Genomic DNA, 27,827 nt, shown 5'->3' on the forward strand with positions numbered 1-27,827 from the left:
GGGCAATTTAAAGTTTAAGGTATTAAGGCAACGTTTTCTTTCAATCTTAAGCAATAAAATTACTTAAGGGATACAATAACATTAAATAATATAAAAATGACTAAGTAACTTATTTGGGCTTCCCTTGTGGCACAGCTGGTAAAGAATCTGCCTGCAATGGGGGAGACCTGGGTTCGATCCTTGGGATGGTAAGATCCCCTGGAGAAGGGAAAAGCTACCCACTCCAGTATTCTGGCCTGGAGAATTCCACAGACTGTATAGTCCATGGGGTCACAAAGAGTTAGACAGGACTGAGCAACTTTCACTTCAATTCACTTCACTTCAAGTAAGTTATTTAAAAAGAAATTTTAACAATAATTAAAAACTCACTATAGTCTTTCAACAGACTACTAGAAAATTTGGATGTCTGTATCTGAAAAAAAAAAAAATAAAAGAGAACCTTGATTCATACCTATGAAAAGAAATTTAGATGCTCTACCTAAATATAAAAAACTAAAACTATAAAATTTCTAGGAGAAAATTTTGTGACCCTGGTTAGGTGATTTCTTAGATATGACACCAAAACCCCAATCTACAAAATAAAAAGTGATAAATGAGATTTTTATCAAAATTAAGAGTGTCTTCTCATCACTGATAAAAGAGTGAAAAAATAAAACACAGACTGAGAAAAAATATTTGCAAATCTGTCTGATAAAGGACTGTAGTATAAAATCCATAAAGAACTCTTCAAGAAGATATAAAGATGCTCAGCATCATTAGCATTAGGGAAATTCAATCAAAACCACCACGAGATACTGCCTCACATCTGCTAGGATGCTAGCAGCAGGAAACCTGACAAAACCAGATGACGGCAAGGATGTGCAGCAACCAGAACTCTCATACACTCCTGGTGGGAATGCGAAATGAAAACTGGTCTGGAAGTTTCTTGAAAAGTTGGAAATATACTTACCATGCACTCCTGCAACCCCACTCAAAGGTATTTACCCAAGTGAAATGAAAACCTATGCTTCCACAAAAACCTGTCTACGAATGTTCATAGTGGCGTCATTCATAGCTGTCAGAAATTGTGAACAACATCCTCCACTGGAGGATGGATAAACTGTGGTATATCCATATAATGGATCTTCCCAACCTGGGGATCAAACCCAGGACTCTGTGTCTCCTACATTGGTAGGCAGGCTCTTTACCACCAGCACCCCCTGGGAAATCCATATAATGGAATCTACTTGGCAATAAAAGGGACAAACTCCACATTCACAAAGACAGGGATGAATCTCAAATGCATATGATAAGTGAAAGAAACCAGACTCAAAAGACTACATACTGAATGACTGCATATACATGACAATCTTGTAATGGGGACTCAAAACAGATAGTAGGTGCCGGGGTGGGATTTGACCACAAAGAAGCACTGGTCAGGAGGTAACAGGGTGATGGAACTGTTCTGTATCTTAATTATCACAGGAAACACATACATCTGTACATAGATGTATGTACATATGTACATACATGTATACATTTCTCAAAACTTGCAAAACTTTACACTAAAAAAGATTAATTTTAAGGTATATAAATTACATCTTAATTTTTATGAAATTCATGCCAAATTAGAAAAATGGCTTAAAATTACAGAAACAACATATCTTGCCTAGCTCAAACCTAACATAAACAATCAGTGTCCACTTTGGGTTACTTCTACATAGGGATAGAATTCTGAAAGAATTCGTTGTATTAATAAATTACCAGGAAATACAGATGTTTAGACTTAAAAGAGTAGTGTAAATAAAATAAATTGGTAAATCTATTCCATCAGATTTATTGAAACCTGAGTGGCAGACTTTCCTGTTTATGAAAACCCTGTCTTTTGACTAGGAGTTTTGGAGCTAAGGAGGCTGGCAGGAATGGCTCCTTGGTTCAGATGAGAACGATGGACTCTAAGAAACAAAGGGTACAACCTGCGGTGCTAAGTAAATACGGAACAAGTGGTAAAGCAACAACGCAACACAGTAAACAAAAATCTTGGTTAGAATTTGAAAATAATAAATTTAGTTAAAGCAATTTCTCCTGCTGTTTGTTTCTCAAAAGCAAATTAGTTGCTTTAATAGACACTTGCCTCTTTCTAACATGAAATGTGCTGACATGCAGCATATTTTATGAAAAAAAAAAAAATGGCTAAGTCACCACTTAAGCTGGCATGTGACTTTCAACCTTTAGGAACTGCTTTCCTATCCTCTGCAATTATTGTATAAAATTGAGTTTCCCTGATTCTTAAAATTATTAATGATATTTTGAGGTGTTGCTTAAAACTTTTATACATTTTTGTCAGTTTAAAAAAACCATAAATGGATTATTCTTAAAGAGATAGCATTCAAGTCTGCTTTCTGCCTTGAAGTGCTGTATTTCACATAAAGTATTCTGGAGGTAGAGAGAGAGATCCAAAAAAGGAAACGCCAAAAAAGTTATATGCCAGGGTCCAGCCCCGGTGGATCCAGGGAATTCGAAGCGTGGACGGTGTTGGCAAGGAGAAACTTATTTATTAATAAAGAAATATAAAATTAGATTAGGAAGAAATAGTATAGTAGGAAATCTAGGTGGAGAAAAAGAGGCTGAATAACTTGGTTTACGGGGAAAACCAATAAAACCTCGAGACAAGAGGCTTGTACCATCTACATTAGGCCACCAGCGCCCACTTGAATATCGAAGGGTGCCCCGCCTTAGGCTCCCTTTCGCGTGGATCTTAGCAGCCAGGGCAAGTAAGTAGACATGCTAAGCCTCCCCGCTCCAGATGGGAATTTAGCCGAAAAAGGGGACAAAAGAATGACATGGGGAAACCCAGCATCGGTGCAAGACTCCAAAAACTTTATTTTTCAAAATCAGCTTATATACCCCAAGTTATACATAAAGAAATAGTGGAATATGCAGAGTTATGCAGGGGCAGCAGTCCTGACCCTCAATGAGACAAAGCTTTCTTTTTGCATACCCTCCCGTATACAAAAGGTCTCAGGTGGTTTACATTATCTTCTGGCCAAGAGGCCTGTTAACATTTTTACAGCTCTCTTTCTGGATAATTGTCTATCAACCAGAAAACTCCTTTTCCCTAGAAGAGTTTTTTCTTTTCTCTGCATCACCCTCAAAGTACTAAATAAAGTTACATTCCTGTAGAACAAAGGTGTACTGGGTTATAACAAAGAAAGTACTTAACTCAAAGATCTAATGTTGCTAATACCAGGTCTACTACCTGTTTTTCTATATACCAACTATCTCTACAAATAAAAGATATGAAAATTTGGCACCAAGTATTGGCTCAACAAATGAAACCTTTAATCAGTCCTATTCTAATGATTTTGACTCCTCGGCAGCCCCTACATTCCTAGGATGTTTTAAGCTTCCTGTGCCTCCTGCGGTCAGGAGGCCTCAAACAATCACATGCGCAGCTGTACGAGTCCTGCAGGCAGGCTAGAAAGCCATCAGAGGGGTTTCTGGATTGAAACACTCGTATTATGCCCAGGAGATGTATTATCTAAAAGCTCTAATTTTTTCCAGAAAAAGGTGGTGTGGGGACAGCCCCCTGTTAATGACAGAAGAGTAGGTGGAAAGCATAACACAGTAAAGCAGGCAGACTCTGGTCTTGGGGGGTGGATGCTCAGGAAATTCCAGGGGGAACCCCTGAAGCCTGATCACTACCTTGCGTTTTGTCAGGCTTCCTTCCGCATGACCTTGTCACGGGCGGGATTCCTCACACTGGCCCCCGGCAGTTATATGTCATGACATGGGTTTTATGAGACAAAGTTAAACTTCTGTGGATGAGCTCTGAATGAGGAAGCTAAAAGTCCTGAGTAGCTTTCCCACCCTGACACGGACCACATCAGCTTTGGCCAGTCTTCCAGCTCTCTGAGTCTGTTTTGTTAACTGTAAAATGAGGCACTGGATCAGGTTTTTAAAAGAGATTATCTATGATAAACTAAACACACAAATATTGACCTGACACAATGCACTAAGAACCTTCGTGAGGTTTTATTGATAGTTCTTAGAAAAGATCACTATTGCCTCTGTACTTAAGATTTTTTTTTTTAAGGGAAAAAACAGAAAAGCCTAGGCCTCAGTTGCTTGGATATACTGAAGCAGAACTCACACTCGCTCTCGATTATCATGACACCTTTTCGAATGAACAAGCCTTCCTAATGATGACCATGCAGGTCACACAGGAGACAGGCCAGTGGGCCTTGCCCAGGGTGCAGGGGTTTTCTTCATCAGCAGGCTGGCTTTCCTTACTATCTCTGAAACATCTACCATCCTCTTCACTTTCTTTACCCAAATTTTTGAAACTGTAAGAACCATGGAACAAAAGAAAAATTTCCATTTATTTTTCCTCTTGCCTCTTTCCCACCATGTTAATGCATTTGGGAAACTACCTGCCAGCCATCAGTATCATCCATCCCTTAGAACCTTGACATATATGCTCCTAACTAAGCAATCTTCCTGTCCTTACTTTTCAGCCCCTGAGTTTTGAAAGAAAGAAAAGCTACACCTTAAAAGTGGAGGGAGCCAACCCTCACCTCGAGATGCGGTTTCTGAACCTGGGCCCATTTCAAGACACAACCACGGTGCACATCAGTGTGGAAGACGTGGATGAGCCCCCTGTGTTCGACCCTGGCTTTTATTTTGTGGAGGTACCTGAAGATGTGGCGATTGGGACAACCATACAGATCATTTCTGCCAAGGACCCGGATGTGACCAACAACTCAATCAGGTTTTTCCACACATTTCACCTTTGCCTTATATCCGAGAATCTGCCCTTGTATCTAATTCACTTTTTCTTTTTGCTTCTTCCATCTCTGGAAACTCTTTCTTTAAATGCTTTATTTTTCTTTTCATATTATTTAGAAGTGAAATATCATTATGACTACAACTCCCTGTCAATTGCTTCAGCAACACACACACACACCCCCCTCAGTGCTCAGTCATGGCCTTACTGGCATTTAGGGGTAGATAATCTCTTGTTGGGGGGGGGGGGGCGGGTATCATATACATTTTACAATGGTTAGCAGCATCTCTGGCCTCTACCTGCTAAAAAACACGTAGCATCCCCTGAGCTGTAATAATCTATAAAGTCTGCCTCTTTGCACACCCCATAGACAGTAGCCTGCCAGGCTCCTCTGTCCATGGGATTCTCCAGGCAAGAATACTGGAGTGGACTGTCATTCCCTTAGGCTCCAGGGAATCTTCCCAACTTAGGGATCAAACCTACATCTCCTGTGTCTCCTGCACTGCAAGCAGATTCTTTACCCACTGAGCCATCGGGGAGGCCCCCAAAAAGACCCCAGATGTTGCCAAATAGACACATGGACATCAAAGCATTAGAAATTATTGAATCTCAGTGGTGAATATAATGGTGATTATTGTACACTCTCAATTTTTGTGAACCTCTGACATTTTTACTTTAAAAACGGAAAAAAATAACATATATAAAGACATGTTTCCATATACTATAGAAAGAATAGACATAGAAAACTCCCACTGTTGCCAACAGCTTTGAATCCATGTAGACTGACTTTCTACGGTAAACCTACAAACCAGCCTCTCCAAAGTATGTTTTGAACATCAAGATTCCAGCCTAGACACTTCCCCCTCAAAAGCAGGCGGAGAGCTGCTCCTATAGCCATGGGCACTGCCCATCGACCCTCGAACCAAACAGCAAACAGCTGGTGGACAGGCTGACACTTCAACCTTCCCGAGCAACTGCCCAGCCTCTGAAGCTCGACACAAAAGATCAGGGCTCCAGGGCTGTTTGAGGCCATCTGTCACGGTAACTGTCGAAGGCCACACGAATGAATCTCAGGCGTCAGCACAGAGCGCATAGTTTAAACACACCCCAATTTGTCAGAGGCCTTTTCTGTCAGCTGCTACTTCCCTCACCAGCTGCCATTTTGAAGGAAAATGTACTTTTGCCGTTTAATAAAGACGGTTCTCTCCTGAGATTAATCTTAGTAGGGGAAATCTGTTTCCTCTAACCAAGCAGCAAACATTTTACATTTTCAGGCATTAAAATGGCTAAAATTGTTGTTTCAATTCTGATACTTGATTTTTAGTAGGCAATGAATCTTTATAAGTTATGACAATTTTATACAAGTGACAGTTCAATCTTAAGCTTTTTAAGTGTATAAGATGGGAAGAAATTAGTTAAATCATATTGTCCCCCAAAAAACAACGTAAATAAATAAACCAATTCTATTATAAATTTATATTTATAATACAAACATTATTATATCAAAAGCCAAGAATACATATCTATCTTCTGATTGATCTACTCATATCAAGAACTGTGTGGAAAACTTTAGAGAACAAAGCTTTATGGAGGGAAAATGTCTGAAATAAAACAAGAACGATTTGAAAAACTCAGACCCTGTTTCTAAAAGAGTCAATGAGAACATTCAGTGGATAATTCCACATCTTTTTTCTAGATTCTGACTCTACAGACTCCTGAGTGGTAAGCATCGGAAATTTGGTTTTTTCAGGAGTCACTCTACTAAATGACAAGAGACAGAAAACAGTCAGGAATGAAGGAAATTCACACACACACACACACATACACACCCCTAGCATGAACATGCATTATCCAGGACTAAGGTCGTTATCTCCACACGTATCTAGGAAGGGAAGAGAAACACCAGCAGGCCTAGATCCACTGCAGGCATGGAGCAGAGGGAGGAACACAGCATGAGAGAATCCTGTCTGGCCAAGAGAAAATGCTGCTTCAGGTGATAAGCTGTTGAAGCCCATCAGTTGGCCAGCAAGGCAGGACAGCTGGCATAGGGATAATCTGTAGTGGGGCGCCCGTCTAGTCCAGTAGATCCCGGTCAGGAGGAATCCAGGAGTGAACGGGCGGGAGCCTGGAGCAGGGACCACGGGGCTTATTCTAGGGCAAGGCTCCAGGTCTTTATTCTTTCGGGCCGCGCCATGTGGCCTGCGGGAGTCTTAGCTTCCCCGACCGGGGATCGAACCTGTGCTTCCTGTGTGGGAGTGTTAACACTGGATTGCCAAGGAAGTCCTGACTTTAGGCCTTGAGAGAGAGACTGGCAGGAAGGAGGCAACAGCCACAGGTTTGCTGAAGACTAACGTCCCAGCACAGAGGTGAAACAGAATTCCACTCATCAGAACTGGAGACAATCGTCTCTCCGAATTTTGGTTGGAAAGAAGGATCAGAATGCACGTGGCCAGACTCAGGCTCTGTGCTGTCCCACAGGGACAAGGTATGGTCCCCGGGGTCCCCGGGCCCAAGCAGGACCCTGGGGCTCCCGGATTCTCAGAGAGAAGCCCCTGGAGGCCGGATCTCTGGCTATCACTCAATAAACCCATCTGCAGATTACTTTCCTGCTATCTTTCCTCAAATTGCTCATTTTCTCCTTTTTTCCTATAAAAGTTATTTTCTTTAAAATACTTTGAATGTGTTATATGCTGCTTGGCTATCAAATTTATCGTCTGCATTTTAATTACCAATAAATGAGGTTCATATTCCTAAGGATAAAATACATATTAAATCATCCAAAAATTAACACATCACCCAGGTTAAAAATGCTATGGATAAAAGGTCATTGAACTTTTTAAAAAGATTATCAGGACTTTTCTAATATTTATTTTTAATTGAAAGATAATTGCTTTACAGAATTTTGTTAGTTTCTGCCAAACTTCAACATCAATCAGCCATAGGCATATATAGTCATATCAGGACTTTTATAATCTCATTTCTAGAAAGTTTATGGTATGTTCAGGCATATAAGCTGGTCATCATTTACTAATAAAACCTAAAATCAAGTCTCCAGATTTAGTTATATATACATGAAAGATATGTCTGGGTCACCTAAATTTTTAATAAATGCTTGAGGAATCTCTAGCAAGCAGGAACCAGTCAGCAACTGAAACAGGCCTCTGCTGGTGTAGAAACAGCCGGCCCTCTGTTCTTTCCTGGAGTGTGTGTGGATTTTGGGATCCTGTCCATAAAACCCTACTTTCAAATCGCTCCTAAATTCAGAGAATGTCCTCAGCCAAGTAAACAAGCAGGGAGCTCAATGAACACCAGCATTGTTCACGGAAATGAAGTTTTGTGTGAATATGTCACGCCTGTTCGGCCCACAGCAGGTGAGAGTATTCTAGAGAAAGGAAAGCTGCCTACATAATTCACCGGCGTCTCCCAGTTTCCTCATCTTCCATCTGCATCTACACCTTTACATCCGTTCTCCTGGCTCCTGAAAATTGGCCCAGTGTCCCACTCGGAGTAATGAACGCTCTCACCGCCTCCGTGCAGGCCGGGCTCCGCCTGCCGAGGGCGGCCCCTCCGGGAGCCCGCCGCGGCTCTGCACAGCGTCGGCAGGCGGCCCCGCCGGGCGTCCTGTCGGGTGGCTGATTGCATCCCTCCGTCTACCCGGCCGTCTGTGACGCTCGCTGCGTCTCTGTGACGCTCGCTGCGTCGCCCCGGCCGTCTGTGACGCTCGCTGCGGCATCGTAGGTGTGCGTGCGGGCAGCGGGTTCCTCGCAGGCTGCCTCCCCGCTCGGTGCTCCGCCGGCCGCGGGGCGAGCTGCCATCAGGGCCTCCGGCTCCGTGGCCGCATGGCTGGCTTTTCTCATGTTGGGGGAGCTGAAAGAAAAGACCGTCAGGAGCCAACCAGTGCTTTTTTTTCTAAGATAAATTCAAATCTTCAAAGAGCCAGGAGACTTTAAATCACTAACTACACCCAGAAAAAGAAAAAAAAGGCTCCAATTAATTTTAAATGAACTTGGTAGGCATGTGTTTATTCTTTATTAGTCAATTGTTGGCCGTGGCGGCTCCATCTATCTTCAGAAAGAGAGAAGGCTTTGTTTCCTTAAGCCATCCCACACCTTTCATATGCCTAGGTTTGATTCTCAGCTGTGCAACCTTGGACAAACGTCTTAATCTTTCCATGATTCAGCTTCTCACCTGTGAAACAGGGATAATAATACCTGCCTCACAAGATTTTCGAGGAGATTACATGAGCCAATACATGTAAGATGTTTAGAGCAGAGCCAGGCTACAGTAACAGGGTCAGAAGCAAAGAAAAGCATTATGAATTTAAATTTCCCAACGCTTAGAGAGTTTCAACTGAAATGATTCCAGCTTCTCCAGCCTTTAGTGGTCACCTCACCTTTTAATTCCCTGAACAGTCATCCTGAATCTCAACAGGAAAAAAATGCACACTTGAAACAAAATGCTTGACCAAATAATATATAGAGGTACGTGCATGCTGAGTCACTTCAGTCGCGTCCAACTATTTGCGACCCCATGGACTGTACCACACCAGGCTCCTCCGTCCAGGGGCCTCTCCAGTCAAGAATCCTGGAGTGGGTTGCCATGCCCTCCTCCAGGGGATCTTCCCGACCCAGGGATCAACTCATGTCTCCTACGTCTCCTGCGCTGGCAGGCAGATTCTTTACCATGAGTGCCACCTGGGAAGCCCCATATACACAGGGATAATCTATATGTATTTATATATACTGAAACAAACATTTTACCATCAATATTTACCCTTACTGTAAGTGATAGTCTGGCATACCTATACCCATTTCATTTTCTTTCTACAGTAATCATAACCCACCATACTGATTTCAGTTTGAAAAACAATGCACTAAAGAAATTGCTTACTGCCATCAAAAGGGTGGTATTTCCCAGTTTCAACAACTTTAAGATACAGATTGCAATGGCTGGCAACATTTTTGGGGGGCTGTGCACTTGGCTTGTGATTAAACTCAGGCTCTCAGCAGTGAGAGCCTGCAGTCCTTAACCACTGGACTGCCAGGGAATTCTGCTGGCAACTTTTTTTTAATTAATTTTTATTGGATTATAGTTGATCCATAATGTTATATTACTTTCTGCGGTACAGCAAACTGAATCAGTTATACACTATTCGCTGTCTTAGATTCTATCTCATATGGGGCATTGCAGAATGTTGAGCAGAGTCCCCTGTGCTACGCACAGGTCCCTATTAGTTAGCTGTTTTATATGTAGCAATGTGCACATGTCAGTCTCAGTCTCCCAACTCATCCCTCCCCACCTTCCCCCTTGGTAACCATAGTTTGTTTCCTACGTTTGTGACTATCTGTTTGGTAAATAGGTTCGTTTGTACCCGCTGGCAACTTTAAGTGGAATTTTGAACCCAATATATTACAACAGCTTATATCCACATATATGTGTGTTGTGCGGTGTCAGTCACTCAGTCCTGTCTGACTCTTGGTGGCCCCAGGGGCTGTAAGCCCACCACGCTCCTCTGTCCATGGAATTCTCCAAGCAAGAATACTGGAGTGGGTTGCCATTCCCTGTTCCAGTGTTTATACATAATTTACAATCTATAATATATATAATAGTTTATACAAAAACATGTCTATTTCAGATCTTACTATTACCTGAAAATTATTAGCTGTCTAACTGTGGGAAAGTGACTTAACTTCTCTTAGTCTTCGTTTCCTTTTCTCTTGGTTGATATATTTATATATAAATATATTTATATACAAATTTATATATAAATATCTTAGAGATGCTGTAGAATTTAAAAAGAAGCTATAAAATGCCTGGTATTCAACAGATGGCAGCAATCATAACTACTGCCCACTACCAAGGACTACATAAGATTCTAAAGAATGGTTCTCAATCATGGCTACACATCAAAATCCCTTAGAAGGCTTTTAAACATACAGATGCCTACGCTTCCCTCCACACCTACTGAATCTCCCAAGATGGGCACCAGGTAAGACAACTTAGGTAAGAAAACACAAAGGGTCCGGTATCCAACTCAGCTTCAACAGGAATTACAGACCTTACCCAACGTCAGGGTGAATAAGGACTCAAAGGATATAAACAACAGCAAAACATGAGCTACGCACTCTTTCCTCAGGCTTCCCTGCTGTCTCAGTGGTAAATAATCTGCTTGCAAGGATAGAATCGGGTTCTATCCCTGGGTCAGGAAGATGCCCTGGAGGAGGAAACAGCAACCCACTCCAGTATTCTTGCCTGGGAAATCCCATGGACAGAAGAGCCTAGCGGGCTACAGTCCATGGGGTCGCAAAAAATGGGACACGACCATCACTAACACTTTCAATTTTTCTTTCCTTAGAGAGGTCTGGCTTCCCTGGTGGCTCAGAGGGTAAAGTGTCTGCCTGCAATGCAGGAGACCTGGGTTCAATCCCTGTGTCGGGAAGATCCCCTGGAGAAGGAAATGGCAAGCCACTCCAGTACTCTTGCCTGGACAATTCCATGGACAGAGGAGCCTGGTAGGATATAGTCCGTGGGGTCACAAAGAGTCAGACACGACTGAGCAACTTCACTTTAGAGAGGTCTAGAACCATTAGGTGTAGGTGCCTGTAAATATCCTTCTATTTTCTGTATAAGGATGCATGTTGGTTCACACGGAATATGAAAGGTATGAGCAAGGAATGAAGGGCATTGCCTGAAAGCTGTCTTAGTTATGTAACATCTGCTTTTTATACTCCATTAACTACACAGCTCACATGACATTTTCAAGCAAGCTGTGCCCCATAAATTCCAGGCTAATAAACAACCTAGACAGAGCCCAGTCCATCCTGCTAAAAATATTCCCTAGACAAGGACACCCATCTAGCAGATAACATAACTGTGTCTGCCAACAAGTCAGTCATTAGTATGCTTACAAAGGACCTGATTAAGGACCTGATTCAAATTTTTCCTTCTCAATAGGTGATACTACTTGTGGGAACCAGGACCACACAACTCGGTCTTTTCCAGTTCCAATTCAGCATTTCTGGACTTATTTGAATAAAAGTTGTTTTGAACAAAGACAGGGGTTGATATTCAGAGTGTCCCTAATGTCAGAACAGTTTTAAGCTTTAAAAATAGCTGAGACTGATCTTTAGAAAGCATAAAACTGCCCTAAGACTTTGGCACCCCATTTTACTTCATTTTCTGAATGAGGAAATCGAAGCAGTAACCATTTTTTGTTGTTGTCTTGCGTCTGGGGATTTTTTCAGGGGGCAGGCAGTGCTTTTGGACATGATAAAACAGGAATGCAGTCTTCCAAGGGCCTATAATCCAGAACTAGTCCTGTTTCACATAGTGCGCGCTCAGTTCTCTCGTGTAATATGCTGTAAGTATGAATAAATACGCTTATCCAATAAGACGACGCATTTAATCTCCATTTCTACAGATATTCCATTGACAGAAGCAGTGATCCTGGAAGATTCTTCTATGTGGACATTACGACAGGTGCCCTAATGACTGCAAGACCTCTTGACCGGGAAGAGTTTTCTTGGCATAATATCACTGTCCTTGCTATGGAAATGAGTGAGTAAAACAATACCATGGTCTCCATATAGTGACAGAACATAAGCACTGTAGAAAGTGGAGGTTTCCAGAGCCTGTTGGAACAAAAACTGTATTCTTTATGGAAAAAATGGAAATCCTGGTTTACGCAATTGAATGAATGTATTTAGTTCAAATACTTACTGAGGATCTCTATATACCTAGTCCTGCTAGAGAGAAAAACAAGAGTACCACGCAGAAGCAGCACAAGAAACAGCGTCTTTAAACTACGGAGCTGCTTCTGCATGAAGAACAGGGGCCACTCCTGAGACGTCTGAGAGGCTTCCAACCTTGAATAAGATTGGAATGCAAATAGTACATTATTACTGGGTGAAAGGAAGCATTTATAACATATCACCCTTATCATGCACATACATATACACGTACATGCATATGAGAATTTGAAACATCTTACAACAGACTATTAACATAAACCTGAAAATAAAATTGAAAATTAATAAACTAAATTAACATATTATAATCTCAACACAAATTATATACTACTACGTTCCATTTTTTTCTTTCACAACACCCATGGGTTTGGGTGGACTCCGGGAGTTGGTGATGGACAGGGAGGCCTGGCATGCTGCGGTTCATGGGGTCACAGAGTCAGACACGACTGAGCGACTGAACTGAAGTTATGAGGAATGTTAAGGGAAATGGTAAATCCAAACGTATTGACACAAGTATGCGCAGTCAGTCGTGAGGGCAGTTTGGTAAGAAATCTTTTTTCAGAGTCCCCAGTACCTCCATACACCTCTTCTCAAGAATTCTACTTCTAATAATTATCTTAAGGAAACTGTCATAATATTGACAAAGATTTATGAACCAAAACGTCCACTGCATTGTCATCTTAAAAGAGGGGAAACACCTAAATGTCTAATAACAGTAGCTTGACTAAATAAACTATGGTACAGTCATACAGTAAAATGAGAACATCCTGTTTACATTAATACCAATTAGTGTACCAATTAATTAATTTCAAAGTAGATTTCAGTGACTTTCAAGAAAATCTTTCCCTAAAATATTAAAGTTCTAAATCACTTTTTTCTTAATTTCAGTGTGTATGTATGTGTGTGAGAGAGAGTTTAGACACATGTAACATTATACATAATATATAATGGATATCTCTGGTGGTAGGACTATGGATCACATTTATTCTCATTTTTCTGAAATTTTCATCATTGCCTGTATAAACAAACACCAGCACAAGTTACAATGGAAAAATGTAAACACATCAGCACTCTTGCTAACCAAGCAATATAAATATTTAGGGGAAAAACAAAGTATAAATATTCTTGAGGGAAAAAATGAACCAAAAGAATAGGGCATTTTGAGATTTAATAAAATTATTTACTAAGCATACTTTCTATGTCTTATAATTTCTATTTTGTCTTCCTGGGATGGTGGCCAAAACAGAAAAAGACAGGAGGGCCAGCAGTGGGGTTGTGAAATTACTTTGTGTGGCAGTGTCAAGCAGCAGACAGACCAAACGGGTATTTTTCCCCATGAGTGACTGTGAGTAGCTTCCGTCTCAGCCAAAAATGTGGACTTGGTGTGTGTTTGATCCTGTAATATCTCCTGAGTCCAAAAGCAGAAAAAAATGTACGGTGTTGCCTGTAATCCCATGAATAACGTAAAATCTTCTGAAACAGTAATTCAAAGAACTGATTACAGGTTTTCCCCACTATCTGAAAGTATCGGGTTCCTATGGAACCTTTTGTAGGCCAAAGTGGTGTAAAGTGAAGACGCAGTTACCTTAGGACACATCTTGCTAGCAGATGCACAAAATGAAAAGCACAGATACTCTCGTCGTTCAAGGATGTGGCGGCTCGATGCGGAGCTGCCAGGCGCTGTTTCCCAGGCAAAGAGCTTGTTGCTGCCACTCACTGCCGCAGCCTGCCTTCAATTCCAGAACCTGAAGCCTAAGCCAAGTGAGAATCTCAAAAACTCCTTCTGAGATTCATTCGTGATGTCTGCTACCCCACGAGTCCCACCCCGCCCCGCATCCTCCTGACGTCACACGCCCAGCCCAGCACACACCTTGTCCTGCCCACACTCATGCTCCAGCCACACTCTTAACAGGCAACCCCCACAACCTGGTGTTGAGAGTTCCAGGGTCTTTATCCACTCCTTCAAAAACCAGAGTGAGGAGACAAATGCCTGCTCCATCAAAGAGCTGCTTTCCTGCCTCTCTGAACCCTCCTCACCTGTGGTGTTTGTCTGTGCTTCCTTTAGACAATCCGTCCCAGGTCGGAAGTGTTCCTGTCACGATCAAAGTCTTAGATGTCAACGACAATGCTCCGGAGTTCCCCAGATTCTATGAAGCTTTCGTCTGTGAGAACGCCAAGGCAGGGCAGGTAAGCAGCCTGAGCACCGTGGTTAGCCTTCCAACACGGGGAAACGCGTTACAGAGAACCAGACTGGCCATCAGAGGAATTTAGACTCCAGAAGCTGACAGTTTGTAAGAGTCCCCGGCTTCTGTTTATCATGTTGCAACCGCTTATTTGCTAAGACAACTATTCAGAACCTCTGTTACATTTTATGATCGAAACAAGGCTGTGAAGCAAGGTAGTTACCTACCTTGTAACTGAACTGCACAGAACCAACTGGAGTAACATGTGCCTTGCATCCTGGAAAAGAGGGACCATGGAGATCAAGGGGGGAAAGAAAGGAGAGTCTTTTTCTCCGCTTAGCACTAATCCTTGAAAACATCCGCAGTAAGAAAGGTTCATTTTCTGTATCTTCCTCCCTCCCTTTCTCCTGACAGCAAGCATCCTCCTGAGGGGCCATCTGCCCTATTCCTACACTCTCTCCTCCCTCAGCCGAAACACCCATTTTCTCAGTACCCTCATGTCACATCAAGTTTTGAGAGGAAATGCATCTTAAGGAACAAATGTCTACTTATTGGAAACAGCTTTAGCGCCATCATCTTCATATACATCTGCCTGTTTTTTTTTAAGTCTGCTTAAAACCTAAGTGAATGTCTGTTTGACTAAATCCCAGAGGTGCAACTGAAAAGCATCTGAACTGTGCCTGGAACGGCCACGTGATTAATGCATGTCAGGCTGGCGCCCACACCATACCCAACCCGCCACACCTCAGATCACGTGCCCTCTCTCTTCTGTCCTACTTTTGAAGACTCTGTCCTCTCTACCTTTTCCCAACAGACTCCCTTGCTTCCCCCAAGCTTATTTTGTGACCCTGAGGACTCTGGTCCAGGGGCTGGGTGCAGACGGCAAGCACTCGTGGTTTGGTAACGCAGGCTTTTGACTGTGAAGCAGCTTCTGCTTCCACTGCTCTCTCCCTCTCCTGCAACATCTCACGCACAGACTCTGTCTATACAACCAGAAATCACACTAGCTTCCTGAACTCCGCAAAGACTGCCTCAGTGCATCTTTTCCGTTCTTTCCACCCAAAGGAAAAGTGACTCCCTTGTCCCGGGCGGGGGAGCGGGAAATGTGTCCTGTAGCCGTTCGAGTCTAAGTTATCTCATCCATTCCTTCCTGAAACCCAGAGCCGTGCTCTATAGCACGCCTACACTTTTTTCAGCAAGTCAAAGATAAATCCACCTCCGTATCTACTGCATTTCCAGTCTAGAGAAACTTGAAATATTATGCAGCTAATAAAAGTTACAATTAACACTTTCCAGCATAAGGAATGACCCGTGTTATTATGTGTGTAAGGAAAGGAGGCACAGAGGCTACAGGTGCAGGCCTGAAGGCATATCAAGCTGTATCTGCATGTGAGCAGAAACCAGAAGGCAGGAGAGAAAACAGCAACAGCCACCATCCTAAGGCAGCTGAGAGTTGAGTGTGGAGATTTGGGCCTTCATTTTAATAATTTTTATATTGTAAGATTACATATATATTGTAGAAATACAACATAAAAACTTTTGTTTTATACAGGATTATTACTATGACAAACACACAATATTCAATAGGACGAGAAGCCATTTTTATTCTGTAACACAGAGAGTAACAGGGACGCAGCACACGGAACCCCCTCAGGCCCCAGAGAAGCATCTCCCTCCCTGGGAATGGCAGGATGGCAGCACGCCGCGCTGCGCCTGCCTCTGCGGCACACGAGCGCCTCCCCATGCCTGTCTCCGCGTCCATCTTCTACTGGGCTCTCACACAGCCCTCTGACGCGCAGGAACTTTCACGCCCAGCTGCAGGTTCGGGTTGAGAGCCACAGGTCTATCGCAGTCTGTCATACGCGTCATCTTTAGCCCAAGAGATTTAAAACCAACCCTTTGGTTTTGGCTCTGGGACATGTTCTGAAGATTTTCAAAAGCACACAGCTCCGTAGGTACGTCTGGCTTATGAAGACTCAGGCCTCCTTGTGTGAGATTTGTCAGCCACAGTCGTCAGCTCTGCATCTGCCGAGCTGGGACGTGTGCTTTCCTCAGCGAAGCAAGCCCACAGGGAAATCTGAGGACTGAGGGTGGCATGAGGCCTGCCGAGCAGGCTCTGGAATGGCGAGTGAGGCCAGGGAGGGACTCAGACCTGCCAGGAGAGGAGAGGCCCAAGAGAGGGGAGGCCCAGCAGAACAGGCCCAGGAGAGAGGAGACCTGGGAGAGGGGAGGCCCAGCAGAGGAGGGCCGGGAGAGGGGAGGCCCAGCTGAGGAGGACCGGGAGAGGGGAGGCCCAGCTGAGGAGGACCGGGAGAGGGGAGGCCCAGCTGAGGAGGACCGGGAGAGGGGAGGCCCGGGAGAGGGGAGGCCCTGGGGAAGAGGCCCGGGAGAGGCGAGGCCGGGCAGAGGGGAGGCCCGGCAGAGGGGAGGCCCAACAGAGCAGGCCCAGGTGCTCTGAAGCCATGTCTTCACTCACGTTTCTGAGAGCCCTGTAACCAACCAGTCAGATGCCCCAGGTCTCCACCATACATATATACTTCACAGGTCAGATACTCTGAAACGACTATTTGCCAAGTCACACATACTCACACGTTTATAACATTCACAAAGAAACGTGTCTTCATGTGTCTGACCAGACGGAGGGTACAGGATCTGTCTGGGAGGGGATGGGGCACTGGGGTGACCCTTGAATGGGAGCAGCAGGGACCCTGGGCTGGGCGGCTGGGCCACAGTCCTCTTCAGGGCTCTCCTGATCCCTCTCCAGTACTCAGTTCCATCCTCCCAACCTTTAGACTAAAGGACCCAGTGCCAGTTTGGGTTCAGCAGGAGGCATGAGCTGAGCTGGAGTTCTGGTCTAGGATGTTTAGTAATGAATCAGGAATGCCCTTGGGACCAACTCCTGTGCAAGGGAAGAGCTTCTGCACGGCTGGACAAGAGACGTCCAGCAGTGGTGCACACAGCCAGCCGTGGTTGACCCCACCAACGCCAAGAACTAGGGCCTTCCTGAGTTGAGATGGGATGGCCAGGCCTTTATACCATTCTATCAGTCGCTGGACACAGATTGTTCTGGAAGGATGTGGAGACTGTGGGGAGGTGGGTGTCACCAGCTGAGGCCATCCCCAGAGAGACTGACAGGTGAAGGCATCAAGCCCTCCCCCAAAGGGGGTCTGAGCAACACTGTGTTCACAGCGAGCCCCTTGCTGGAAGCTTCCCCTCGGGTTACTCACTCTTTGGGATGCTGTGAGGGTAGCGGTACCCTCCTTCATTTACAGATGGAGAGAGACTCAGCAAGCCCACCTCAGCACCCCGCTGACCTCTAATGTTCCATCTTCTATGCTGTTAACAGCCAGCTTCTGACGTCAGGAGTGGGCGTCTGGAGCCAGGCCCGAGGGGTGGGCGGTCTGTGCTGCTGGCTGGTGGGAGAGCACACACACAGGGAGCCCACCCCTCAGCACCTTGTCTTTACGACCCCTGCCCCCCCCACCCCCCCCACCCCCCCCACTCCCTCCTACCGCCCCGTCTGCCAGCCAGTGTCTCAGCTGCGTACTCCACATTGCTTTCCTACCAACTTTTCCATCCTGGCCATCAAACCTTCATAGCAACTCAGTACTCTGAAGAGCAGGTGGGAACAGCACAACTTTGGCCAGAGCACTCAAGAAGCCTCCGCCCCCGCCTCCGGCCCTCCTCGGCCCCGCCTCCGGCCCTCCTCGGCCCCGCCTCCGGCCCTCCTCGGCCCCGCCTCCGGCCCTCCTCGGCCCCGCCTCCGGCCCTCCTCGGCCCCGCCTCCGGCCCTCCTCGGCCCCGCCTCCGGCCCTCCTCGGCCCCGCCTCCGGCCCTCCTCGGCCCCGCCTCCGGCCCTCCTCGGCCCCGCCTCCGGCCCTCCTCGGCCCCGCCTCCGGCCCTCCTCGGCCCCGCCTCCGGCCCTCCTCGGCCCCGCCTCCGGCCCTCCTCGGCCCCGCCTCCGGCCCTCCTCCGCCCCGCCTCCGGCCCTCCTCCGCCCCGCCTCCGGCCCTCCTCCGCCCCGCCTCCGGCCCTCCTCCGCCCCGCCTCCGGCCCTCCTCCGCCCCGCCTCCGGCCCTCCTCCGCCCCGCCTCCTGCCCTCCTCGGCCCCAAGCTCTGCTTCCGGGTCCGCTTCCTGTCTGTTCTGTAACCCTACCCCTGGGGGGCCTTGTGCTCTTCACTCCATCTAGCTCCCCTTCCTGCCAACAGTGACTGCTCTGCAATCCATTCTCTCACATCTGTTTTCCATTAACTTGAAATAATGAAATGTCTGTTTACTGCCCACTAGGTATTGGTCATTTTTAAACAGAGGCCTCTCAAAGCTTCCCTGGTGGCTCAGATGGTAAAGAATCCACCTGCCAATGCAGGAGACGCAGGTTCGATCCCTGAGCTGGGAAGACTCCCTGGAGAAGGGAATGGCTAGCCACTCCAGCATTCTTGCCTGGAGAATTCCATGGACAAAGGAGCTTGGCAAGTCATACAGTCCATGGGGTTGCAAAGAATCAGACACGACTGAGCGACTAACACTTTCACTCTCAAAGACAGCAATCTGACCGTGAACTATGAACCCAAAGGTGAGGTGAGAGGACAGAACACCAGGGGACAAGCAGGACCCTGTGGCGCCCCCGAGTCCTTCCACTCAGCCTTCGGCTTTGACTGCCTCAGAAGGGCCAGAGGAGCAGTGAGAACAGTGTTATTTCGACATCTAACGTCCGAAGCATTCAGGTGACATCTGCCCTGGGCCTGTTGACGCACGCGTGCACGCCCAGTGGCTCAGTCGTGTCTGACTCTGCAGCTCCACGGACTGCAGCCCGCCAGGCTTCTCTGTCCATGGGATCTCCCAGGCAGGGATACTGGAGTGGGCTGCTGTTTCCTTCTCCAGGGGATCTTCCCAACCCAGGGATCAAACCTGCCTCTCCTGAGTCGTCCCTGTTGGCAGGAGGATTGTTTACCGCTGAGCTACCTGGGAAGCCCCAGCAATAAACTGCACTTCAGTCTGGGCTGTGAGATGACACAGGGCCTGCGAGGGGAGCTTCAGGATGTCCTCCTTAGGTAACGCAACCCGGGGGGTCATCTTCCCTGGAAGCTTTTGACTAACTCACCCGGTTTCACGTTCCCCCCTCAGCTGATCCAGACCGTGAGTGCCGTGGACCAAGACGACCCACGCAACGGCCAGCACTTCTACTACAGCCTGGCTCCTGAGGCTGCGAACAACCCCAATTTCACCGTAAGGGACAACCAAGGTAATCCGCTGGCTGCTGGTGCATCGCCACAGCGTGGGCTGGGCACCGTGGGCTGCTATACCACGCGCACAGTGTCGGAGGTCACCGGCTCCGTAATGTCAGTAGCATGGAAAGCATGCTCATCTGTATGATCCTCTTAAAGTTTTGTTTCCGAACATCAAAGACAAAAAACGTCCCCTGCTTATCCTGAAATGTTTACTCAGTCAGTTCACACACATTTGCGCGCTGGCTCTGGGCCAGACACGCTGGAGGCTCACAGGCTAAGGGCCTCCTTCATCCCCGCCGAGCAGCCTTGTTTGTGCGCTCTTTCACTATGAGAAGGATTTGAGCAAAGAGGCAGAAGCAGCCTAGACGGAGAAACCTGAGGGGACGCTTCTAAGCAAGGATCAAAGGGGGAAACAGAGAAAAGTTCCCAGAACAAAAGGGAGACGGAGGCTGAGCAACAGAGAACAAAGGGCAGATTCAGACACACAGTGAGCAGCTCTGGCGCCAAAACCTCGAGTACTTTGGAGTGATTCAGGAAGAACAGTCAGGCGGGGTTCCCTATGGGAGAAAGTGCTTCCCACTACAGCTCTGCCGGAATAGCCTTCTACACCCCTCTGCTCCAAAAAGCATTCAGATCAGCTACGGAGTTGATAGACCAAGCACACTCTTCACTGGGCACAGATGGGCAGAGGAGCGGCTTTTGTACTGTGGCCAGAGGATTTTCAGGGAAAGGACAGAGCAAGTGAAAAAGTAACTTAAATCTGTCGAGTGAACCCCTTCTGTTGCTAGGTCTGCTACCAACTAGTCTGACCTTGGGGAGGAAGGGCATCACTTCTCTGGGCTGTGTGGCCTCATTTTTTTTCCAATCTAAAGTGTTGTCAATTCTAACAATCTAAATGAAGGGTAACAAAGACCGTGATTTAGGCACACCTACTCTTGCCTGGAAAATCCCATGGACGGAGGAGCCTGGTGGGCTGCAGTCCACAGGGTCGAGAAGAGTCAGACACGACTGAGCGACTTCACTTTCACTTTTCACTTTCATGCCTTGGAGAAGGAAATGGCAACCCACTCCAGTGTTCTTGCCTGGGGAATCCCAGGGATGGGGGAGCCTGGGCTGCCGTCTATGGGGTCGCACAGAGTCGGACACGACTGAAGCGACGCAGCAGCAGCAGCAGCAGCAGCCGCCGCCGCCGCCGCCTTGGCCTCAACTGTCAAAATATGAATTCCATCCCACAAGACGTTCTGCTACTAAAACCTGAGGATATCAAACCTGTTTTATTCTAAATGGAAAGCACCTTTCCAAGTCATCCTTTTAAACTCCTACATAAAAAAAATTATCAAAACATTGCGATAATTCTGAAAGGAACAGTAGTATAAATCACAACAACAGAAATACTATAACTAAATGTCCTGATATTTTTGCTGGGCCAAACTCTGAATTATTCATTTATCTACTTCTTTGGTGTCAGTTGCTCAGTTGTGTCTGACTCTTTGTGACCCCAGGAGCCCACCAGGCTCCTCTGTCATGGGATTTCCCAGGCAAGAATACTGGAGTGGGTTGCCAGCTGCTTCTCCAGAGGAATCTTCCTGACCCAGGGATCGAACCCATCTCCTACAATGCAGGCCGACTCTTTACCATCTGAGCCACTAGGGAAACTTCCTTCCTTTGGAAACCCTTAAAAGGTTGTTTAGCCCCTTCAGGATAGGATTTATAGTAGAAACCCTGGGAGGGAAAACAGCACATGATGCTGTTTCTCCATTTTCCTAAGTGTCACGGTCCCTTCACTGGTGTAAGATCAGTACACAGCCAACACACACCAGCTGCAAATGCTGCAGTTTTCTTAACGAGGACTCTGGACACCAACTCATGGAGTCAATACCATAAACAGACGGGCCACTGGAGCATGGTGACTATGAACACAAATGCGTCCTCTCTTGGAAGGGTTTCCAAAGCGGAAACCTGCATCTTCAGCAGAGAGAATGACCCTTAACCTCCTCGTGACAATTTATCCCTCAAGTATCCTTTACTGAGGCTCATTACAAAACTGTCAAACATCTGACATGGTGGATCTCCTGTCAAGCCCTCCAACTCCCGGCCTGAAACACTATTTTCACGTATGAACACAACACTGTAATGTCTCAAGTAAAGCCTCTGTTACTTTTTTAAATCCCCACAGCACTGTGAAAAGGACTGAGTGCATACTTCATAGTTTTACCTACATTTTCCCATACTTTGCTTTATTTGATATTCACAATAATCCTATAAGGTCTTAAGGAAGTTACTAACACCTCTGATTGGCATGTCTCATTTGATAGATGAGGGAAGAAAGTAAACAGCCCAAGATCAGAGTGAGTAAACATTAAGATTGGGACTGGAAGTTGGGACCTCCTGTTTTAGACACACACACAGAGTTTTGTGTTACTGTGGAAACAAATAATATTTCCAAATAGGTTATTCAAGTTCCAATTATAATATTCAACAAAAAATCTGCTACTATATGCCAGCCCCTTTCTAGGACCAGTCTCAGCAATGTGATACTGATCTTTTTTTCTTTAATCTTAAATAATTCTGAGATCAAGAAATATATGATGCAAGCTCTTCTCCAGCTTTCTAAAACTCTGATGAGCTGTCCTTGATGAAAATGAAAAAGATTTCTGTTTGAGAACAATATGATTTCTGGAAAAAAAATTAAAACTGTGAAGCAAAATTAATAGTTCTTAGCTATTAAATTTACAAAACAGAGATTAGGGAGATTGAGTGGCAGGTGAAAATACAAATATAATCCTCAAGCTGGCAACCAACTTTTCCCACTGAGAAGGAAAGGAAAGAAAGAAGGCCTGTAAAAAGCAGATGGAGATTTCAGTTAGCTAAATGATTTTCAACAGTGTTACAAAACTAACTGGTTACATAACTCAATGTGTTTGGTATGTGTTTGGAGTCAGAGACCAGAGTTCAAATCCCAGCTCTGTTAGTAAACCAGTGGCTTGGACCCCATTACATGACCCCTCCAGGGCTTAACTCTCTCCGTGTGACAGGGTGAGACCACCATTATTTCCCCAAGTGGTGCTAAAGAGAAAGCGAGCTGCTGCATGCGAAGTCTAAATACCGTGCATATAAGCGCTCAAGAACCAACTCCCCTCGCGAGAACACGGCGGGAGGAAGAGGTGGAAAATTAATAAGGAAGAGCGTGTTGGAACAGGCTGGCTAGGCTGTGGAAACAAAAGGCGCCAAAGTCTCAGAGGCTTACCTCAACTAAAGTTAACTTCTGCTCACGCAAGCCGACCGCGGGTCTGGCGATGCAGGACAGGTGTCCATGTGCAGGTGGCCCAGGCTGCCGGGCTCTCCATCTGGCACGCTCGCACACACTACACCGAGGCAAGAGCGCGCCAGAATCACACCGGCTGCTACACGCTGCTGCCCGGAAGTGACGCGGATCACCTTTGCTCATTCCCATCATCAAAAGCAAACCATATACAAATATCCAAAGTCAAGAGCATGGAAAAGTATAATCCTTTATTATGTAAGAAATACTGATACTGATATTAGTAACGTTTCCTTTGATTAGGCTCTCAGAATTTTTTATGACATTCTAGACTCCTCCCTGTAAAATGTGAAATGCATCCAGAGAACCTTCCATATTGCTAATGCTGGCTTTGAGAGTCACTGCTTATATGTCCTTCCAGATCTCAAACTTTTCCTCTGCTGAAAAAGACACCAGCTTTGCAAAAACCCACTCAAGAAAACTTGAGAACAGATTGAAAAATAAAAGATCCTAAAACATTACATTAAGCAAATGTAAATATACACACACACACCAGCTTTGTAAAAACTTACCAAACAAGCTGGCTAATCCTCTTTAAAACTGGGGGGGGAAACCAGTATTGAATTTTCACCAAATTCATATGGACTGCTTAAACTCAGACCACCAAGTAGTGGGAAATAACAGGGTGTGTCATATGATTAGGGGATTTCAAATAAGCTTCTGCTAAATGAGCAAGTTCATCAGAAAGCACAGGAACTGGTGACTGCATTTCAAAGGCATAAAAGCAAATAGCCAAAGACAGGAATCCAGCCACAGTGGCAAAAAGCAGCAGTCTGCCAGAGCCACGCGGGCTCCTCCGCATTCTCTTCCTGGAGGCACAAAAGCAGCAGCGGGGCCTTGGAAAGCTGCTGAGTGGGAACAAACAGGGGCCACAAGTCACCAGCGATTGTTCACTTCCTCCGAGCTTTCCCAGGGACAATTCAGTTAGATCTGAAGCCTGACAGTTCGCCCTGGGCACTTTATGTCACAAAGGCAAAGACAGGCTCTCAAAAAGGGTTTCTCTCCTAGGCCTCAGGGTTTTGCCTAGAAGCAAGCAAAAATCTTTTTTTCTGAACCCAACTGCTGATCCTGACAAATCTGAGGGGCAGCAGCCGACCCCCTCCAGGGAATGCTGTCCCTTCTCCCGCCTTCCCCACCGAGTTCCTGCCCCTTGCTTTCCCCAATCCCCGAAATTAACTCTCTCCGTGGTTCTTCCTTTCCACTCCCTTCTTTTTCCCTCTTCCCTTTCCAATCCTGGAATCCCTGTCTGCTCCAGACAACACCGCCCGCATTCTGACCAGGAGGTCCGGCTTCCGGCAGCAGGAACAGAGTGTCTTCTACCTGCCCATCCTGATCTCGGACGGTGGGCCGCCGGTGCTCAGCAGCACGGGCACGCTGACCATCCAGGTGTGCGGCTGTGACGACGAGGGCCATGTGCTGTCCTGCAGCCCCGAGGCCTACATGCTCCCGGTGAGCCTCAGCCGCGGCGCGCTCATCGCCATCCTGGCCTGCGTCTTCGTCCTGCTGGGTGAGTGAGCGGCTCCTCCCCATGCTGGGGGGGCCTCCTAGGTGAGTGAGCGGCTCCTCCTCACGCTGGGGGGCCCTGCACGTGCTGTCCTAGACAGTATCCTGTCAGCGTCCTAACTCCGCTGGCCAGGACTGGTTTTCCACACCGGGCTGACTGCAAGGGTGGCGGAGCAATGCTGGGAAAAAGGAAAGAGAGGGAAGACTTGTCCCTTCAAGGCCAGATCAAAGCACACGTTTATCAAGCATTTATTAGAGCCAGGCCGCCATTCTAGATCCTGGGATTAGTAAGACAGAAATGTCCCAGCCGTCACAGAGCTTACTTTGAAGCAAAGCAAGTCATTCTGACATCACAGAACCTACATGGTAATTCTGGACAGGATGTGATGATCCCCTTTCCTAACGCCCCCCTCTCAGATATGGAACAGCTATTACAAATCACAAACAGGCAGCAACAGGCCCAAGCCAAACCTCAGGGGCAGAGCCAGGACTGAAAGGCAGGCAGGCCCCACTCTGCACATCCCTGCATCTGAGCAGTGCGGCCCTGCTCCCGAATGTTCACCCCCAGCTCCCGGAGGTGGTAAGTGTTACAGAGAAAGAAGGAGGGACATGGAGTCCCGAGAGCAGAGGAGACAGAGCTGGGCGTCATTTAAGTGGGCAGTCAGGGAAGACCTCACTGGTAAGAGCATCTCTGAGCAGAGAGCTGAAAGAAGTTTCAGACTGAGCCACACGGGTAGCTGGGAGGGTAGGCTGTGTGGGGCCTGAGCACATGGCCCAGGGCCGCGGGCCTCCTGCCAGGGCCGGGGGCCTCCGCTGGTGAAGCAGAGAGGCGTGAGGACAGGCCAGTGGGAGGGCGCTGCTGGGACAGGGGGCCTTGCTCGTCTAGAGCCACACTGCCTGCCAGGCAGCCACCCAGCCCCCTGGTGCCTAAGGCTATTCGTGCCGTCATTCTCAACATCCACACTCAAAAGCAAACAGTGAAACACCTAAACCGATCCCTGAAACCAAGAAATGTCTGTGCACAGCTCCCACCTCTGCTGACTGAGGTGATTCAGAGCATAGATAGTTTGCTTAGAGAAAAGCGGACTTCGTAAACAGTATTATTATTCAACGTGGAAGAAACCCTAGAATTCTACAAGGGAAAAGAGTAAAGCAGTGGGGACAAATCAGAATGTAAGCCCTGATCTGAAGTCTGCCTCCACACCAAGAGACCGAGTCAGACCAAAGAAAGGCCGACTGCAGAGTGCCAGTGCACTTCTCGCAGGCCTGCTGACTACGCTTCTCAAAAAACGTCTTCAAGTACACCACGCGGATCACTACTGTTGTCTCAGCTCAGTGCTAAGGGAAGGGAGGTAACAGTATAAAGAAGTTGCCTTTCTAAGTCCTTGAATCCCTGGATCAGAGAGAACTTAGGTTTCTGGTCCCTTTCTACACTGACAAATAAAACCCTCCTGCAATTCCCTGAGTGTCCAGAAGGTGGCACTGGGGGTCCTTGCGTGCATAACAGGATACCCTGCAAGAGGCCTTTGAAGAAACTTGCTCCTAGGAGAAATTTCCAGTCTGGCTGCCCTTACTTCTGTCTTTGGGAAATGTCTACATGATAGATTCACTCTATCCCACAAACAGTAGAAGGGACCACCATTACAGAGAGACTGACTGAGAGACTGGCACAGAGGCGCCTGGGCCAGAAGTGGTGTGCACGGGGCAATTTATCCTGTGGCTCCCAAACCCATTATGTCTTGTCTTTTGAATTGTATGTGATGAACAGACAGTTTTCAGTACCTCAACTTAGCAAAGCTGTCCTAAAATCCTTACACTCTTAGGCACTTTTTTCTAAAAGTGCACATTTCACATTAAATATAACTCAGAAAACTGAGTAAGACTGAAGTGCAGTTGATTTGTCAAAAACATATTTTGTGGACAAGTATATAAGCATATTAATTTTGACTATGTATTTTTTTCACGTCTCAAATATGTATCTAGCTCCCAGAAAATCTCATAGGCCCTATCTCATAGGCATTGAGCCTACAGAGCCTAAATAATAAGCATCCCTAGAGCCAATTCTCTTCTGTCAGGGAAGCCTTTCAGTGGAATAGGGTCATTTTCCCCAAAATTTGATTTTTTAGGGGGTTATATAATACTTATTACTTAAATCAGTGACAGTGTTAGTCACTCAGTCCTGTCCGACTTTCTGTGTGTAGCCTGCCAAGCTTCTCTGTCCAAGGGATTCTCCAGGTAAGAATTCTGGAGTGGGCTGCCATTCCCGACTCCAGGGGATTTTCCTGACCCAGGGATGAAACCCGGGTCTCCTGCATTACAGGTGCATTCTTTACCTTCTGAGCCATTTAAACCAGATTACCTAAAAAATAAGACATGCAGCAATCTTTATTTTTTTAAGAGCTCTATAAAGTCCCTAATTCTCTACTGGAAATTTCTACTGTCAAAAATTCTGGCAATACCAGAATTCTTCCCAGTAGAAACTTAAAGAGATTTTTCCAGCTTGCTTCCCAGCATTTTCTGAAATCCCACACCCATCACTCCAGCGTCACTGGTGGGGAGGTCTTCCCAGTGCGCCAGGAAGAAGGAACTGGTCCTGCTTCTGTGATTTCTGTGAAACTCTTGTAGCTCTATGATAGTCCTTATCACTGCCTGATTGATATCAATCATTAACGTCTATCATCTCCTTAGATCGCCAGCCTATAAAAAAAGAAATCATGTCATATTCAACTTTGTTTCCCCTTTGCTTCAGATAACTCCCCCAAATACTGCAGTTTAGTAACTATTCCCTGAATCCCACAAACACAGCAAGTTCACCTACAGTCCCACTTTGCAAACCTGCATCCATCCATCCAAATCACACCCCAACCACCACAGCCCACTTCAAGCCACCACTTCCTTTAAGTCCTATTAGCCCACTTCTCCAAAATCCCACGGTTCTGTAGGCTGGGTTACAACACAGAGATAACACACAAGAGTTTATATCTGTTCCTATGCGTGCATGGTGTCACCCAAGCTATACAGGGAAACATCATGTATTAACGTTATTAATTGCAACTCACATTCCACATTCAGGTTTT

General features: G+C 46.2%; 1 protein-coding gene across 1 annotated transcript in view; it reads left to right on the forward strand.

Moving 5' to 3' along the window:
* CDH20 (cadherin 20) overlaps nucleotides 1-27,827 on the forward strand; it is a 213,400-nt gene that overhangs the window by 182,458 nt on the left and 3,115 nt on the right. The window contains exons 7-11 of the mRNA XM_018039785.1: nucleotides 4,497-4,750; nucleotides 12,186-12,322; nucleotides 14,579-14,700; nucleotides 19,822-19,939; nucleotides 24,503-24,754. Coding sequence (XP_017895274.1) covers nucleotides 4,497-4,750; nucleotides 12,186-12,322; nucleotides 14,579-14,700; nucleotides 19,822-19,939; nucleotides 24,503-24,754 — 883 coding nt within the window. The remainder of the gene's footprint in view (nucleotides 1-4,496; nucleotides 4,751-12,185; nucleotides 12,323-14,578; nucleotides 14,701-19,821; nucleotides 19,940-24,502; nucleotides 24,755-27,827) is intronic.

Source organism: Capra hircus, chromosome 24 (assembly GCF_001704415.2).
Source record: "Capra hircus breed San Clemente chromosome 24, ASM170441v1, whole genome shotgun sequence".
NCBI lineage: Eukaryota > Metazoa > Chordata > Mammalia > Artiodactyla > Bovidae > Capra > Capra hircus.